General features: G+C 55.0%; 1 protein-coding gene across 1 annotated transcript in view; it reads left to right on the top strand.

Moving 5' to 3' along the window:
* Positions 1-16,602, top strand: part of TBC1D22B (TBC1 domain family member 22B) — a 78,846-nt gene extending 62,244 nt beyond the window's left edge. Inside the window, exons 11-13 of the mRNA XM_056137365.1 lie at positions 2,834-2,961; positions 3,179-3,274; positions 16,432-16,602. Of these exons, the coding sequence (XP_055993340.1) occupies positions 2,834-2,961; positions 3,179-3,274; positions 16,432-16,560 (353 nt within the window). The 3' untranslated portion in view covers positions 16,561-16,602. The remainder of the gene's footprint in view (positions 1-2,833; positions 2,962-3,178; positions 3,275-16,431) is intronic.
* Positions 16,603-16,816: the final 214 nt, after the last annotated feature.

Below are 16,816 nucleotides of genomic sequence, written 5' to 3'. Positions count from 1 at the left end.
CGAGAACCCAGGCTCTCTAACTGGGCAGAAGACCAGGAGCTTTTGGCAGTTTGGCGTCTGTGGAGCTCGGTTGTGAGGTGGTAGGGTCAGCTGTCAGCATGGCGGCAGCTTGACGGGGTAGAGTGCTGCTGCGGAGGTAGCCCGGGACCCTGCCCTAGGCATATGCCACGCCCCCGCCCCCCCCCCCCCCCACACACACACACCCCTGCATCCTCTGACCTGGCCCTAGGCAGGGCCTTCTGCCCTTCTGCTCAGACTTCCAGAGTCCCCAGAGGCTGTGGTCAGCTTGTGTCGAGGGGACCCAGGCTCTGGGGCTGGCAGATGCCCAGCAGGACCCCTGTTAGGACCAGCGGGCACGAGGCAGGGCAGGCAGAGGGGACTCACGGAGATGCGGTGTCTCGGGAAGCCCTGCTGTGACACATGGAGAAACCGAGTCCAGTGAGAGAATTCAGGCTTTTCCCAGAAAGTGCACCGCCCCGCGCGGAGCAGCTCACGACCCTCAGTCGTGGGGTCTCAGCGTGCCTTTGTCGGGGGGCATTTGAGGACACCAGAAAGTGAAGCCAGACCCCCAAGCAAGCACAGGGCCGGAGGACTCCTGCCCGAGCACTCCCTCCTCCCGGCCTTCAGCTGCCCGGCCCACCCCTTCCCTGTAAGCGTGAGGGTCTCGGCTTCCCTTCCGGGCCACCCCTGGCCCCCTCTGCTCTTCTCTGCCCTGGGCCTTGAGTCTTGTTTCCTTTCTTCGCACGAAGATCTGACAGATAAAAAGCCTAGTGATCTAGAATCGTAGATTTGGTTTCAAAATACGTCTGTATCCTCATTGTGTCTTTGGCTTAGAGAAGTGCTCTAGACTCATTGCCCCAAAATTAAAACAGTCAGAAAAACTGTCACTGTCACTGTCCTCCCGTTGTTCATCGATTTTGCTCGAGTGGGCCCAGTAACATTGTGAGACTTGTTACTGTGTTTGGCATGTCGAATATGTCACGGGGAGCCTGCCAGGCTTTACTGTGCAGGCGAGATCTCTCAGTAGCTTGCCGGCTCTCCGAGAGGGGCGGAGGAATTGAACCTGGATCGGCCAGGTCGGTCGCGTGCAGGGCAAACGCCCTACACAGAATAAAAAGTGGAAACATCTCCTTTCTTAGGCTGCATTTCCTGGATTATTCTTTCTGGTGGTTTTTTTGTGTGTTGAGCCGCAAACGGCACTGCCGGCACTCGCTCCTGCTTGAGATCGTGGCAGTGCCGGGGATTGAACCCAGGTCGGCTACATGGAAGGCAAGTGCCTTACCCCGGTGCCATCTCTCTTGTCCCTTCACGGCTCCTCTTCTGTCGCTCGGTGTCAGGAGGTGAAGCACAGCACACAGCGAGTTACAGGTCTGGCCGTACCGTGTGTCCCGTGCCCATCACTGGCCACGGCCTTGCGGGCACCTGTCCTACACGGTGGCCCAGGTATCCTGGCACTACACGCCTGGACAGCACCTCACCTTGGGCCCTTGCACTGAGCCACCGCCGAGTTGGCTGAGAACCACCGGAGGGACCTTTGACCACTGAGGACCGTTGACCACCTGGGGAACCCCTCGACACCCCACCCCTCACCCCCCAAATGGTGTTAGGAATGTCCCGTGCCAGGCACTGCTGTAAGTCAGCACTTGGCTTTTCTCGGTTTGCCTTCCCTTAACCCTCTGAGGCTGAGGGGTTTGTCTCTGTTTTATAGGTTAGAAGCTGAGGCGGACAGTGATTTTAAGATGCTATCAAGAGGGGCCAGGAGTGATAGCACAGTAGGGCGTTGGCCTTGCACGTGGCCGACCCAGGTTCGATTCCCAGCATCCCGTATGGTCCCCCGAGCACCGCCAGGAGTAACTCCTGAGTGAAGAGCCAGGAGTAACTCCTGTGCATCATCGGGTGTGACTCAAAAAGAAAAAAATAGGAAAAAAAATACTATCAAGAGTGGCCAGAGCGACAGTGTGGCAAATAGGGCCCTGGCCTTGCAAGTGGCTGACCCAGATTCGGTCCCCAGCGTTCCATACAGTCCCCTGAGAGTTGCTTGGACTGATCCTGAGTGCAGAGCCAGGAGTAAGCCCTGCGCGTTGGCATGTGTGGCCTAAATATTAAGCAGATAAAAACAAAATGCTATCAAGAGGACTGGGAAATGGTACAGCAGTTATGGCGTGTGCCCGACTGGGTTCGAGTCCCTTCCCAGATGTCACCAGCTGCAGTCTGGAACCCCCAACGCCGCCACAGGGGCCCACACAGCCCCACGGCTCAGGCCCCTCAGCCGCCCGCTTGGCCGAGAACCGCTGGTGGGCCCTGCCCAGCCTCCTGAACAGTTCGAATTCGAGCAAGAAAAGGTCCCATCATGCGATCCTGAGGGACCGTGCTGTCGAACGGCACCAGCTGCTCGGGCTTGCCGGGAAGGAGCCTGTGGGCAGTGCTCTCTGGTGGTTGATTCTGGACCTCCAGGGGGTGGCTGCCCTGGTGGAGGCAGAGGCCGGTCACTGCAGCGTCTGTCAGGGACACTGAGAAGCCCTGTCCGGCAGGAGGGTGGCCCAGGTGACCCCAGGTTCTTTTCCCTTCTGCTTCCTTCTCGGGAGAGTCATGCACTCGGGTCTCTGCCTTCTGGTAGGGCCGGGGGGTGGTGCGGGCACCTGGGCCTCCCGGGCCATGGCCCACGGTCACTCCTCCACGCAGTCGGGAACGTGAACCTCAGGGACAGTCGCGGCCCTGGCCAGCTGGTCCCCTCTCTCCCCGGCTCCTGGGGCCGGGGGCGCGAGAGCGACAGACGCTGGTCTCAGAGACCGCCCCCTCGCTGTGGCCCAGAACCAACGTCCTCCCGTTCCAGAGCAGGTACACAATCACTTCAGGAGGTACGAGGTCGAATACCTGCAGTTCGCCTTCCGGTGGATGAACAACCTGCTGATGCGGGAGCTGCCTCTGCGCTGCACCATCCGCCTGTGGGACACCTACCAGGTGGGCGCTCCCCGCCCAGCACCCGAGGGCCCCGCCCCCAAGGGTTCCCGCCCGCCCACCCCGAGGGTCCCGCCCCAGCTCCCGGCCCAGCGGTGTGGCCACGAGGGAAGCGCCCTCGCCCGCCTGGGCCTCTCTGCCCCCATCTGGGAGCCGGATCCCCGCTCCGTGGCCACGGGCCCGCGTGGCCCCAGGACTGCCTGACTCTCTTCCCTTCCAGTCTGAGCCAGAGGGGTTCTCCCACTTCCACCTGTACGTCTGCGCAGCCTTCTTGGTCAAGTGGAGGAAGGAGATCTTGGATGAGGAGGACTTTCAGGTGAGTGGGCTGGAGCAGAGAAGTAGGAGGCGGCTCAGGGGAGGGGCGAGCCCCCACCGAGGCCGCGGTGGCCGCAGGGGCCGTGAGACCTTCCTCCCGCCCTCTGGCCAGCGTTTGTGCTGAGGCGGAGGGCGTCCCCATGACAGGGACCAGCCAAGCAGGAGGACGGTAGGGAAGCGAAGGCTTTTGCCATCAAGTCGTCTAAAGGGATGATGTGCTGGTGGTGCCTCCAGGAGGTGACATCTGAGCGCAGGTGGGGACATGGGGGACCCTGTGAGACGTGTTGGCAGGGACTGGGGTGCTCAGGCTGTCGGGGGCCCTGGAGCTGAGTGGGTCAGGGGAGGTGTGGCGGGAGATGTCACCGAGATGTCACAAGGCAGGCGACAGGGCCGCGTGGCCCAGCCCTTCCCCCGGCAGAGGACAGAGGATACGTGACTGTTGTCATCACAGAGACCAGTGCAGGGTGTGACCTGTGGCCAGAACTCACACCATGGGTGGCACCAGCAGGATTTCCCAGGATTGTGGGTGTGGACGTGCCAGCGGAGGGCTCCCAGAGGCGCGTTTCCGGGGCGCGGGCAGAACTGACTCCGTGCTGTCTGCATTTACCCCGGTGGGGAGGCGGTGCAGGCAGGTATCGTCGGAGTGTGGGCTGAGTGGACCTCGCTGGGTAGGACCTTGACCTGGTGGCACCACAGACAGGTACCGGAGGAGCTCCCTCAGGGCGGCAGGGAGCACAGAGAAGAGCAGCTCCCAAGGTGGTGGGTTAACCGGGCAGCAGCCTGAGAAGCCCAGGAAGGGGGCACACGGGTTCAGCCAACAGATGGCAACTCTGCCACCTGCAGAGAGAAAGGCCTGGAGCTTATGCCTGGTAGTTAGCTCTGGGGGCGGCTCTGCATTGTGTGTTCCTGCTTTGTGCTTTTCTGAAGTGTTTATAGTTTAAATGCGCGTGTACGGGGCTGAAGTGATAGCACAGCGGGTTGGGCTCTTGCCTGGCACACGGCTGACCCAGGTTCAACCCCTGGCATCCCATATGGTCCCCTGAGCACCGCCAGGAGTGATTCCTGAGTACATGAGTGAGGAGTAACCCCTGTGCAATGCCGGGTGTTGCCCCCGCAAAGAATTGATTCCTAAAAATCAAATATTAAAAAGGGCATGTATTCCTTCTAGTAGTATAGCATGCTGGATGGGGAAGCAGACGCCTTGTTGCGCGAGAGTTGGGTTCCCTGACCCCACAGTATAAAGAAATCAGGAGCACTGAGAGGAAAGAGGGCACCGAGTGGCTCTCATTGTTCCGCCTGATGATGCAGGTGGTCTGCATGCAGCCAGGCTCTGTCACTGGCACGGGGCATGGGGAGCCAGGCCCGGCTTGCCCGGGGAGGACTGGGCAGGGCAGTGCAGGCCCAGGGCACCCATGAGTGAGGCTGCAGCTCCCGCCAGCGGGCAGCATGAGGGACGGCCGAGACCAGCGGGCCAGGGTGGGCCGAGCTTCACTGTGGACACTGGCTTTGGGTGCCGAGACCACGAGGTCACGTATCGCTCTCACGAGCCCGGCTCCGAGGGCCTTGTCATCCGTGGTGAAAGTGCTTCCCGGGTTGGCTCCGGGCGTGGGGGCGAATTCTGGGTGGCTCTCAGCAGGCGTGGCACAGCCGTGCGTGACTTTCCGCCTAGAGAGGCTTTGTACTGTCGCTAGGGCCGGGTGGGTCAGCCGTCTCTCCGCGGCCCCTGTGCCTGGCTCTGGGCTCTTTGCTGCTCGGCCCATGCCCACCAGTTCTGCTCAGGCAGGAGCCGCATCAGGGTCCCTTGGGCAAAGCAGGATGGACCTTGACACCGGACAGTCGCCTTTCGCTCCTCACAGGTCTGTAGCTGCCCGAGGGAGAGAGCGCAGGGCTGTGCCAGCGTCAAGCCGGGCGTGAGCAGGTGGAATCACTGCCGCCCGCCCACCCAGGGGCAGTGCTTGGGAACCGGGTGCCAGGACCCCCGTCATGTCTGCAGCTACAGCTGTGTGCAGGGCAAGCGCCTTGACCTCTGGCCTGTCTGCCTGGCTCTCTTGCCCGCGGGTCGGGGCTCAGAGCACCTTCCTCCTCCTCACACCGTGGTGAGGAGGACTTAGCAGATGAGCACCGTGAACAGTGAGTCTTGTCCTCGGCGCAGAGCCCCCGACCCTGTGACTCCTGCTCGGGCTGACTGGAACTGCACTAGCGCGGCCGCCTACGAGCTGACCCGAGTCCGTCACAGTCCTGGGTGACCGGGGGGCTCAAGTGGGAGTCGCAGAGCACAGGGACGGCCGTGCCCCAAGTCCTCAGAAGGCTGGACCCAGCCGGGGAGCGCAGTCTTATGAGAGCACTTCCAGAGGGCTCCTCCCCCCAGGCCTGGAGCCTCAAGACCCCGATTCCAGACCTGGTGTCCCCTCCCGCAGCTGGGTCCAATTGCTCCCCGAGAGGTGGGGCCTGGAGCCCTCCTGCCAGCTGGGACCCAGATCAGGGTGGGTGGGGGGCTGCTTGGCCGAGGCCCTCCTGCTCCCCGGGACCTCAGCAGCCCAGGCTGGGAGAGGAAGTAACGAGGACGTTAGATTGGCCTACAGAAAATCATGCTTGTGGGTCCAAGTGGCCAGAGGTTGGCGATTTTATGGAATTCTGTTCACTAGTAGCACTAATGGCTTGATGTGCCAAGCACTCAGCTGAATGCTCACCGGTGTTGATGCATTTGACCTTGCAGTGATCCCCACGGGTGGTTGCGATTAGAGAGGGAAATCGAGTCACGGTGGATGAACTGGTCCGGGGCCAGGCAGAGAGTAGGGCTGGCGCTGGCGTCACGCTCTGCCACCTGCTCCCTCGGGCCATCATCTGCTTCCCCCTCCCCCCCTCCTCTTCCCAAGACTTCTCCCAACCTGTGCTCTGTCATTCTTCCCCTCTCCTGGATGGTTCCAGAAGGCTGTTGTCTCACAAAAGTAAATTTTCAAAAATTTGGTTTAAAGCTGAACGGAGCGGGGCCGGAGCGATAGCACAGTGGGGAGGGCGGCGGCTGACCCAGGTCCCATCCCCAGCATCCCATATGGTCCCCTGAGCACCGCCAGGGGTCATTCCCGAGTGCAGGGCCAGGAGTAAACCCCTGTGTATCGCTGGGTGTGACCCGAAAAGAAAAAACCAAAATAAAATAAAAATTAAATGTAACAACAGGCCAGTGATTAATCAATTGGTTTTTGTTTTTGTTTTTAGCAGTGAAATAAATAGATTTTATTTGGAGGATTTTTAAGGTGTGGAGAGGGAGAGAGGGAGAGAGTAACTTACTCGAGAGAGAACACAGGCTTCTCCAAGGGCGGAGAGAGCCCCTACACACCTCCTAGCATTAGACACGAAAGCGTGGAAGTACGCATCTCAAGAGGGGAGATGCGGGCGGCACACGTGCTCGGGTACCAGTGTATGCTCGGCCACGGGGGCGCAAGCAGCATATGCGCCTCGGTTGGTTTTTTTTTTTTAACTGAATGGAGGGAGCAGAGATGGAGTCCACGGGCACACGGCCAGCCCCACTTGGATCCCGGGCCCCACATAAGGCTCCCCCGAGCGCCTCTAGGTGTGGTTCAGAAACCACATACAGATGAAAAACTGGGTAGGTCTCCCACCTCTTCCTTCCAGCTTGCTTTTCTGTGGACTTCTCGCCATCCTCTCTGGGGGGAGGGCCCGGTGCCCCCAGTGCCTTGCCTTGCAGTGTGCTTCCGAGGGGACTCACTACTCCTGGGCGCAGTGGAAGGGTGGGGCCCTGCTCAGTGCTGGGGCGCCGTGAGCTGTGGGCTCGGGGCCGTCCTTCCCACTGAGGGCGGGGGAGGAGGGAGCCCCTTCGGCCTCAGCTGGGTTTGGTCTCTGGTGCCGGGATGGATCCGGGGATGGATCCAGGGGATCCTGTGTGCGGTGAGCACATATCCCTCCCCCCAACCCCCACCCCCACCCCCACTCCCAGCTGCATCTCTGGCCCTAACTCATTTTTCAAAGTGTTTATCTCCTTTTTCAAACATTTAATATGGAAATGATTTTTTTTTTTGGTTTTGGGCCACACCCAGCGATGCACAGGGGCTACTCCTGGCTCTGCACTCAGGAATTACTTCTGGCGATGCTCGGGGGACCATATGGGATGCTGGGAATCAAACCTGGGTCAGCCGAGTGCAAGGCAAACGCCCTACCCGCTGTGCTATCTCTCCAGCCCCTGATATGGAAATGATTTTACTTTACGGTCATAAAAATGTTGCCCAGAAGGGCAGTTTTTATAAACCCCCTCTCTTATCCATTTAGTATTTACATCTCACACAGCTGTGCTGTAAATACCCACGCAGGAAAATGTGTATTGATCAAATACTATTAATCCCCAGGTCTTATTTGAATTTTTTACCCATTTTCCCTTTATTGACCTTCTGGACCAGGAGCCTAATCTGAAACAGTTCCTTAGTCTATCTCCCGGACCAAAAAAAAAAAAAATCGAACTGCTGACGAGAACTGGTCTGTTATAGTACAGGTCCCTTGGTCTGGGCTGTGGGCTGTGGCTGTAAGAGGTCGAAGGTCTTGCTGTGGGGAGCAAAATGAGGAAGAGGATTAAGGTGTTATTTTTTTCTCCTTTTTGGGTCACACCCACCGATGCTCAGGGGTTACTCCTGGCTCTGCACTCAGGAATTACTCCTGGCGGTGCTCGGGGGACCATATGGGATGCTGGGATTTGAACCTGGGTCGGCCTCGTGCAAGGCAAACGCCCTACCCCTTGTACTGCCCTACCCGTTGTACTATCATTCCAGCCCCAGAAATGAAGAAGGGGAGGGAGGTGTCCTGACTGCAGGGGGTTGGCTGACTTCCTGCAGCTGCCCTGGTTCTCCTCCGGCCCCCTCGGGTCACTGAGGTCTTCTGGGGAGGTGCTGTGAGGTGTGCGTGCCTCAGTGGCTTTAGGCCTGCCCTGTCTCTTTGTTGTTGCTTTTGGCTCACACCAGCGCCTGGGATTGAACCCAAGACGCATTTGAGTGTGTGCCCCTTTCTTTTTTTTCCTTTTTTTTTTTTGTGGGGGTGGGAGGGGGTCGGTTTTGAGGTCACTGCAACGGTGCTCAGGGCTTAACTCCTGGCAGTGCTCTGGGGGACCATGTGGGATGCGGGGTGGGGGGTGTGGAATCCAGGGTTGGCCGCGTGCAAGGCAAATTCCCCACCCACTCTACTGTCTCTGCAGGTCCTAGAGAATTTGTTTCAGGAAATGTTTTTGCTGCATTAATAATTCTCAAAACAGGAGTGGTATTTTTTTTTTGGTTTTGGTTTTGGGTTTTTTTTTTTTTGCTTTTTGGGTCACACCCAGCAATGCTCAGGGGTTACTCCTGGCTCATGCACTCAGGAATTACTCCTGGCCATGCTCGGGGGACCATATGGGATGGTGGAAATCGAACCCGGGTCGGTCGTGTGCAGGACAAACACCCTACCAGCTGTGCTATCACTCCAGCCCCAGGAGTGGTATGTTTTAAAGTACTTGTTTGACTAGGAAAGTATTTTCTGTTTTTCTTTTTTTTTTTTTTCATTTTTGGCCCACACCTGGTGGTGCTCAGGGCTTACTCCTGGCAGTTTGGGGGACCTTGTGGGATGCCGGGGATCCAACCTAGATGGATCAAGGCAAGTGCCCCCCCCCCCGCCCCAGTTTTATCTCTCCAGCCAGGGAATTATTTCCACATGCCTGGATACCCTTCAGAAAGTGTGCTAGTGTTGTGAAGTGCTGCAGGGTCTTATTTCATAGTGTGTGCTGTAATTGACCTTGAAGTCCTTTTGCTGTTCCTTATTGCGTGTCCTCTCGCTTGACCCCCAAACGCTGAGTAAAATGAATCGTCTCTCCCCAGTTGCCTTCAGATACCCTCCGGGGCGGCTCTGTTTCCTTTTGTCCCTTCCAGGTTATGCTTGGCTCCTGCCGGCTCGGCGGGTGGCAGCCTACGGGATAGCGGAGATGAGCGCGCGGGACCCCGACTGCCCCTCAGGCCCCGGGCGCGTCCCCTCCCCTCTGCCTCAGTTTCCCTCCTGTAAGGTGGAGGGCAAAGGGAGTCCAGTGGAGCACGAGCAGAGCACTCGGAGCCCTGCCTGGTCTGCCGTGTTCCCATTGGCTGCTCGGCGGGAGACGGCTGAGAGACGGCACCGTGGGGAGGCTCGTGCATCCCGCAGGCAGTCTGGGCATCACTGGGTGTGACCCCCAAAAGAATCAAACGGTTCAACGAGTGATGGGGTGGCGCCCCCACCCCGGCCTCTCTTCTCCCGACTGGACACTCCAGCGTCCCCCAGCCTTTTCCCTTCCCAACTCTCTCCCTCCTTGTCCAGTGCTCCCGCGTCTGCTCCTCCTGTGCGTCTGTCTTTGGTCCCACTGACTGAGCCCTTTCCTCCCTGCCCTCCCGCTGGGGTCCGTGGCGCTCGGCACCTGGCCGGCCCGCTGCCCTTTCCCGCTCTCCTGGGGTGCTCACAGCCCTCGCCTGGCTCCCTGCCAGTCGCTGCGGCCGTGCACGCTTGACTGCGGCTCCCACCAGCTTCCGTTGAAGCTGTCATTTGGTCCCTGCCCTGGAACTGTCTCGAAGCGGTCTCTAGAAGAGAGATTTGTGATTGCTTTGTGATTTGCGATTGATCGATTTGTGATTGACCTGCGCATAGCCAAGAGTGCTCATCTCGACCTTGTCCTCGCCCAGGTCTGTCAGTGCATTCAGAGGTTCCCACCTGGCTGCGGTCCTGGCATGTGTAGCTCCTCGGCGCAGCCACCAGAGGGCAGAATGTTTCCTGCCTGCTGAGCCCTGAAGGTTTTGGGAAAATAGGGAGGTGAACTTGGCCAGAGGTAGAATTATTTCAAGGCTTCAGGGGAGTTTATGTAAAGACTGGTCGTATTGGAAATTATAGGTAGCTCCTCTCCCAGCAAAGAATATTTTCTTTGAGAGCAAAAGCAGCACGGTGGGTTTTGTGTTATCAATTATGCAGCTGTATCGAGCCAGAACTGGAAAATTAGAAAATATCTCGCCCGCAAGGAAAAGCCTGGCAAGCTCCCTGTGGTGTATTCGATATGCCAAACACAGTAACGACAAGTCTCACAATGTTACTGGGCCCGCTCGAGCAAATCGATGAACAACGGAAGGACAGTGACAGTGACATCAATAAGCAAAATTTTATATATATATATATATATATATATGTAAGTATATGCAGTCTTCTGCCCCCGCGCCTGGGTGTTCCTTCCCGGGGCCCCTTGGAGGGGAGCGGGTTGAGCTTTCCTCCCCGCCCCGACCAGGGCTCCGGCAGCCGAAGACCTCCAGGACCAGCCACCACCATGCTGAGACCACTCTCCGCACACATGAAGGTACTGGCAGAGGGACAAAGCCACGCAGGTTCCGGGGCCGAGACCTCCAAGCCTACTCGAATTGGAGTCGAGCATCTTCCACCCAGATCCTCCAAATTCCAGTAGGTGGGGGTCACACCCACCACCTGGCCCCCTGGCGCCGTGTAATCCCATCAGCAGCCAAGACTCAGAGACTATAAAATCCAGATCCCGGAACCACGCGGCCGCATTTGCGGCCACGCGACATCTTATCAGAACTTTTTTTTTTATGACATCTTATTGTCTCATTCCTACTTTGGACAAACTTGCAGGCTATCGAATGTAGCCTGCCCACAGGGCAGAGTCTGGCAAACTCCCCGTGGCGTACCAAATATGCCAAATACCAGTAACAATGATGGGTCTCATTCTCCTAAAGAGCCTTGAATATAATCTCAGGGCTAGGATGAAAGAGACGTTACTGGGGCCTGCTCGAGGCAATCGACGAATAACAGGATGATGAAATGAAATGAAATGAATATATGTAAGTATTTATCTGGTACTTTAACTGTTACCACACAAAAGTGGTGTTTTCTTTCCATTTGTTTGTTTGTTTGTTTATTGTTGGGCCACACACAGCATAGTAGCTCAGGTCTTTCTCCTGGAATTCCTGCCCTCAGGAATTACTCCTAGAGAGCTCAGGGGACCATGTGGAATGCTGGAGGTCAAACCTGGGTCAGTGCATGCGAGCTTCCTATCCACTGTACTATCTCTTCGCCTCCTCCTTCCAGACATTTTTATGGGAAAATTTTGAGGAATAACATAATAGTATGTTATATCTAATAACCAACTAATGTGCCGTCTTCATGTTTGCATAAAGATGCAGTGGAGGTTCCTTGATGTCAGAAATGTAGGTCTCTGTCAGTGTTTCCATGTCTGTAGTTTTTATACATAACATGGATACATACTTGGACGAGAACATTCCAGTAATGAGTTGGCTGCAGAGTAGGCCGCCTCTGGCATGTTGAGATGTGCCTCGGTTTCTTCAGTACTAGAGCGCCGTGTGGTGCAGGGGTTTCCCGTGTGCGTGTCTTTGCTCGGCCCACCCCCGAGTGTGCTTTCGTGCTTTCAAGAGCTTTTCCCTTTCCCTGTGAGAGCCCCAAGCTTCACGGCCTGTTGCAGCCGGAGTTCTGTGGAAGGCGTGACTTGCTGTCTCCAGCCCAGTCTTCAGAGCCTAAAACTTGGGGATAGCCCGTGAGCTCATGTATTTCTTTTTTTTGCGGGGGGGGATGTCACACCCAGTGATGCACAGGGGCTACTCCTTGCTCCTGCACTCAGCAGTTACTCCTGGCAGTGCTCAGGGAACCATATGGGATGCTGGGAATCGAACCCGGGTTGGCCGTATGCAAGGCAAACGCCCTACCCGCTGTGTATACCCACTACCAGCTCCAGCCCTGAGCTCGTGTATTTCTGAGGGTACTTCAGCCAGTTCAGCTTTTGCAGCCTGCCCTGAACCACTAGTCATGACGACTGCCACGCCCAGTCCCACCTGGAACCCTAAGGCTCTCCCTGAGGCGCCAGCATCCTGGGATCTTGCTGGTTCTGCAGGCGAGGGAGCACTGTCCTGTAGGGTCTCTGTCGGGAAGACAGAGCTGTTTGTGACAGAAGACCGTGAGGGTGGCTCCAGAATTGGGGTTAGCAGCTTGACCACACGTAGCAAGTGATTGAAGGTGGAAATGAGTGTCCCTCCCTGCTGGCAGAAATAATTTGTACAAAATTGTTTTAAAAGGTAGCATTAGGGGCTGGAGCGATATAGCACAGTGGGTAGGGCATTTGCCTTGCACGCAGCTGACCCAAGTTCGATTCCCAGCATCCCATAGGGTCCCTCGAGCACCACCAGGAGTGATTCCTGAGCTCAGAGCCAGGAGGAACCTCTGAGCATCGCCAGGTGTGACCTGAAAAGCAAAAGCAAAAAAAAAAAGGTAGCATTTGTGTTAACGTGGACAATTGGATGTTCAACTGACCACTGTAGGGGAGTGTAATAAGAATTCTTGTTAACTGTGGGGAGTACCAAGAAAGGGCACACTATAGCCCAAGAGATTAGTCAAGGGAGGTCAAGGGATCCATGGGTGTGAAGGCAAAAACAATTATCTTTATTTTCAATGACCCCTAATTGAAAGTTAATGTGACCTAATAATGAATGTTGAATAACAAGAAGAGCAATATTACCAGGACCTTTTTTTGTCCCTAATTGTAAGCATTTTCTTTTATTAAAATAATTGCAAGTATTTCAAAGCATTGCGTTCATTACTGTTTGAAATTACAATAGTTATTTAATCTGCCTACGAAAACATATCCTCCATAGAGTTTATCAATAAGGTATATATCGCAGTAGCACAAATTTGTTTTTAAAAAGCTGTAATACCCATACTTCAGGTGATGTCTGTGTCTTGTTTGTTTAGAACCATTATTCTGAGAGGGGATCCGTTGATTTCACCAAGGAATCTGGGGTACAGCAAAGATAAGCACCTTTAATAGTAGCAGGGAGCTGGCTTCGCGTGCAGCTCATCCAGGTGCCCCAAGTCCCGTCAGGAATGATCCTGAGCAGAGCCAGGAGTAAGTAGGCCCTGAGCACTCCCAGGTGTGTCCCAAAAAAATTTAAAAAAAAAAAGCCTATGCTATTGTTCCAGCCCCCCAGGAAGTAATCTAGACTTCAACTTGTCACAACAGCTGCTAACTGTGATTTCATTACATAGTTAAAAACCAGAAATAATCTAGCACTCAACGCAGAAAAGAGTAAATTATGGAAAGAACTGTTGAACCATTGAAAACTACAAGGTAAAAAAAAAAATTTCTTTTTTTTTTTTTTTTCATTTTTGGACCACACCCGGCACAGTGCTCAGGATTTACTCCTGGCTCTGCACTCAGGCAGGGATCGCTCCTGGCCAGGCTCCGGGGGCCATATGGGGTCCCAGGGATTGGACTCCAGTTGACTGCATCTCGCAAGGCAGACACCCCACCCGTTGTACTATCACTCCAGGCCCAAAATGTTTTAATTAAGGGACCAGAGAGATGGTATGAAAGTTAAGGCACGTGCCTTGCATGCAACAATGACCCGAATCCTGGCACCACAGACGGTCCCTGAGCACCACTAGCTCTGTCCTGAGCACTCCTGCATGTGCCTCCCCCACAGCCTCCCAAAACAAAAGGTCTTCCGGAAGTTTGGGGGTGTTGTTTCTTGTTGGTTGGGTTTTCTGTTTCCGATGCTGCTCAGGGCTTACTCCTGGCTCTGCTCTCTGGGGTCACTGCTGCTGGTGCTCAGGGGACCATGAGCGGTGCTGTGGACAGAACCTGGGTCAGCTTTGTGCAAGGCAAGTGCCTTACCCACTGGACTCCAGCTTCTTTACAAAGAATTTTAATAAGAAAGTAAATGCTGGAGGTAAATGCTAAATGAATTCAAAGTTCCAGAGAGAAGATATTTCAGCTGTGTGTTGTGCAGATAAAGGACTAGACGGAAACATTCCAGAATGGCCGGAAGGGACTTTCTCTTCATTGTGAAGTCATTGGCAGCTTGTTTCCTGCCTTTTTATGTTTTACCTAAACCAGACTTCCACGGAGAATGTGTTGCTATTTAAAAACATTCTCTCATGCAAGTGCTGTGAAAACAACTTTAAATACTAAAACCAAGGGACTTAGGAAGTATAGAAGGATAGCACTGCACTGTCCTCCCATTGTTCATCAATTTGCTCGAGCGGGCCCAGTGATGTCTCCGTTGTGAGACTTGTTGTTACTGTGTTTGGCAGATGGAATACGCTACAGGGAGCTCGCCATGCGGGCGAGATACTCTCGGTAGCTTGCTGAGCTCTCCAAGAGGGGCAGAGGAATCAAACTCAGGTTGGCCAGGTCAGCTGGGTGCAAGGCAAACGCCCTACCTGCTGTGCTATCGATCCAGCCCATAGAAGTATAATGAATCAAAGAAGCACAAGGGGCTGGAGTGATAGTACAGCGGGTAGGGCATTTGCCTTGCACGAGACCAACCCAGGTTCGATCCCTGACATCCCCAAGGACCACCAGGAGTAATTCCTGCGTGTAAAGCCCTGCGCATCACCAGGAATGACCCCCAAAAAAGCAGTAAAGCAAAAAGTCACAACAGAAGAAAAAGGAAACAAGCAAAATGTCTTACATCTCTGGAAACATGCTGTTCGCATTTTATTATCCATCCAAAATTCATGTGCTCTTGTGTACATGTACCCCTCTCGGAGAGCCCGGCAAGCTACCGAGAGTATTCGATATGCCAAACACAGTAACAACAAAGTCTCCAATGGAGACGTTACTGGGCCCCGCTCGAGCAAATCGACGATCAACGGGAGGGCCTTTACCTTTACCTTTACCTTGTGTACACAAGGGTGCACACACACTAGGTGTATATACTAATAAGAGGTTTTGTTTTCTCTTTAACTTGAGTGGGTTCATATGTAACTATTTTTCTGCTTGGGGGCATCTGTGGGTCGTGCTGAGGGCTTACTGCCGGCTCTGAACTCAGGAATTACCTCTGGTGGGCTGGTGGGCTGGTGGACCGGCGTTGGGGGGCGGGGGGGAATCACCTGCAGGTGGGCATGCGCTCTGAGATGAAAACCAGGAGACACGGCGTGTTCAGACCATCTGAAGGGGCCGGAGTGGCCACCCCCACCTGTGACTGGATCCGTCCTTTATCGCTTTTCTTCTTGGTCGTCTTTGTCCTCTTTGCTCACCCCTTGGTCAGCATTCTTTTCCAGTTAACCTTTTGGCTTTTGTAGATGTTTAAAATATTTTCATAGAGTCCGTTTCTTCCATTCGTCTTTGATTTCGGTGCCTCGTGACATTCTGAGGTTTGGAAACTCTCATCAGATCTGTTGGACGCTTTATGGCTTTGGGTTTTATGTCTGGCTGCGACGACTTTATAGTCAGAAAATTAAGAAGATCTAGTTCATAGAGAGAGACCGGCAAAGCAGCAGCCGTAGCTTGGGTAACAGGAAAAACCCCGAATCTCGTTTTTATCGTCTGTTTTAATCCCCCTCCATAGCCCACCTCTGTGGAGAGGTGTGTTTGGGGGAGCGAGGCTTTGAAAGCCAAATGAAATTTCGATAAGTGGAGGAGAAAAGAGGTGTTCCCTGAGTGGAACCATATGGAGTAAGCCACGGAAACGGACGGAAAGAAACATGTCTGACGTGGGCCTACTGGGACCTTGCTGTGTCAGGCAGCAGGACGGTGGAGCAAGACCCTGGGGCACAGGTCTGGTTGGCGAAGTATGCATTTAACCAAAGAGAAGTCGTAGAGAAAATTAGGGTATAGCCTACATGATGAAATACTAACATTGAGAATAATCATTTGGAAAGATGCATGGAAAAACATGAAAATTAGAGTAAAACAAGCATATAAAATCATAATCATTATCACAACTGTTTAAAGAAATATACTTGCGGGGGAAAAAAGATGAAAAGGAATACTTCAAAATGAAAGGGGCGTATGTGGGTGAAGATGGGATATTCGACTCTGTCCAGTGCCCTTATTTATTGTGGGTTTTTTGTTTTGTTTTGTTTTTACTTTTTGGGTCACACCTGGCTTTGCACAGGGGTTCCTCCTGGCTCATGGACTCAGGAGTTACTCCTTGCGGTGCCCGGGGGACTCTATGGGATGCTGGGAATCGAACCCGGGTTGGCCGCTTGCAAGGCGAAAGCCCTCCCCACTGTGCTATCGCTCCAGCCCCGGCCCTATTTATTGTTGGGTCATTTCAGAGGCAGGTGCCAGTCCCAGAATCCGGAGGGGCTCCTGGGGCGCGCTGTGAGGTGCAGGGTGGGGTGACGGTCCTCTCCTCTCTTGCCTTCCAGGGACTCCTCATGCTGCTACAGAACCTCCCGACCATCCACTGGGGGAACGAGGAGATCGGGCTGCTGCTCGCCGAGGCCTACAGACTCAAGTACATGTTCGCCGACGCCCCGAATCACTACCGCCGATAGGTGCTGCTCCCGCGGGACCCCGCAGTCTGATCACTGTGGCCTCTGCGTGCCGCGGGCCCGGCCCCCACGCCACCTCTCTGCGCGGGGCTCGGCGGCGCCACCGTCAGTATTCCGTGCCGGGGGATCGGGCCCGGACGGAGGAGGGGTACCGGGGCGTCTGCTCCTCTCAAGCAGAACTGGACAGCAGTTCAAGGCGGGTGGCGGGAGGCTCAGGGTCCGACTCTCTCCCCCTTCCCCCCCCCCCCACGCGGACTGG

Source organism: Sorex fumeus, unplaced genomic scaffold, assembly GCF_029834395.1.
Source record: "Sorex fumeus unplaced genomic scaffold, SorFum_2.1 ptg000123l, whole genome shotgun sequence".
Classification (NCBI taxonomy): Eukaryota; Metazoa; Chordata; class Mammalia; order Eulipotyphla; family Soricidae; genus Sorex; species Sorex fumeus.
The sequence above is the reverse complement of the archived record's forward strand: the minus strand, read 5'-3'. Positions and strand labels throughout refer to the sequence as shown.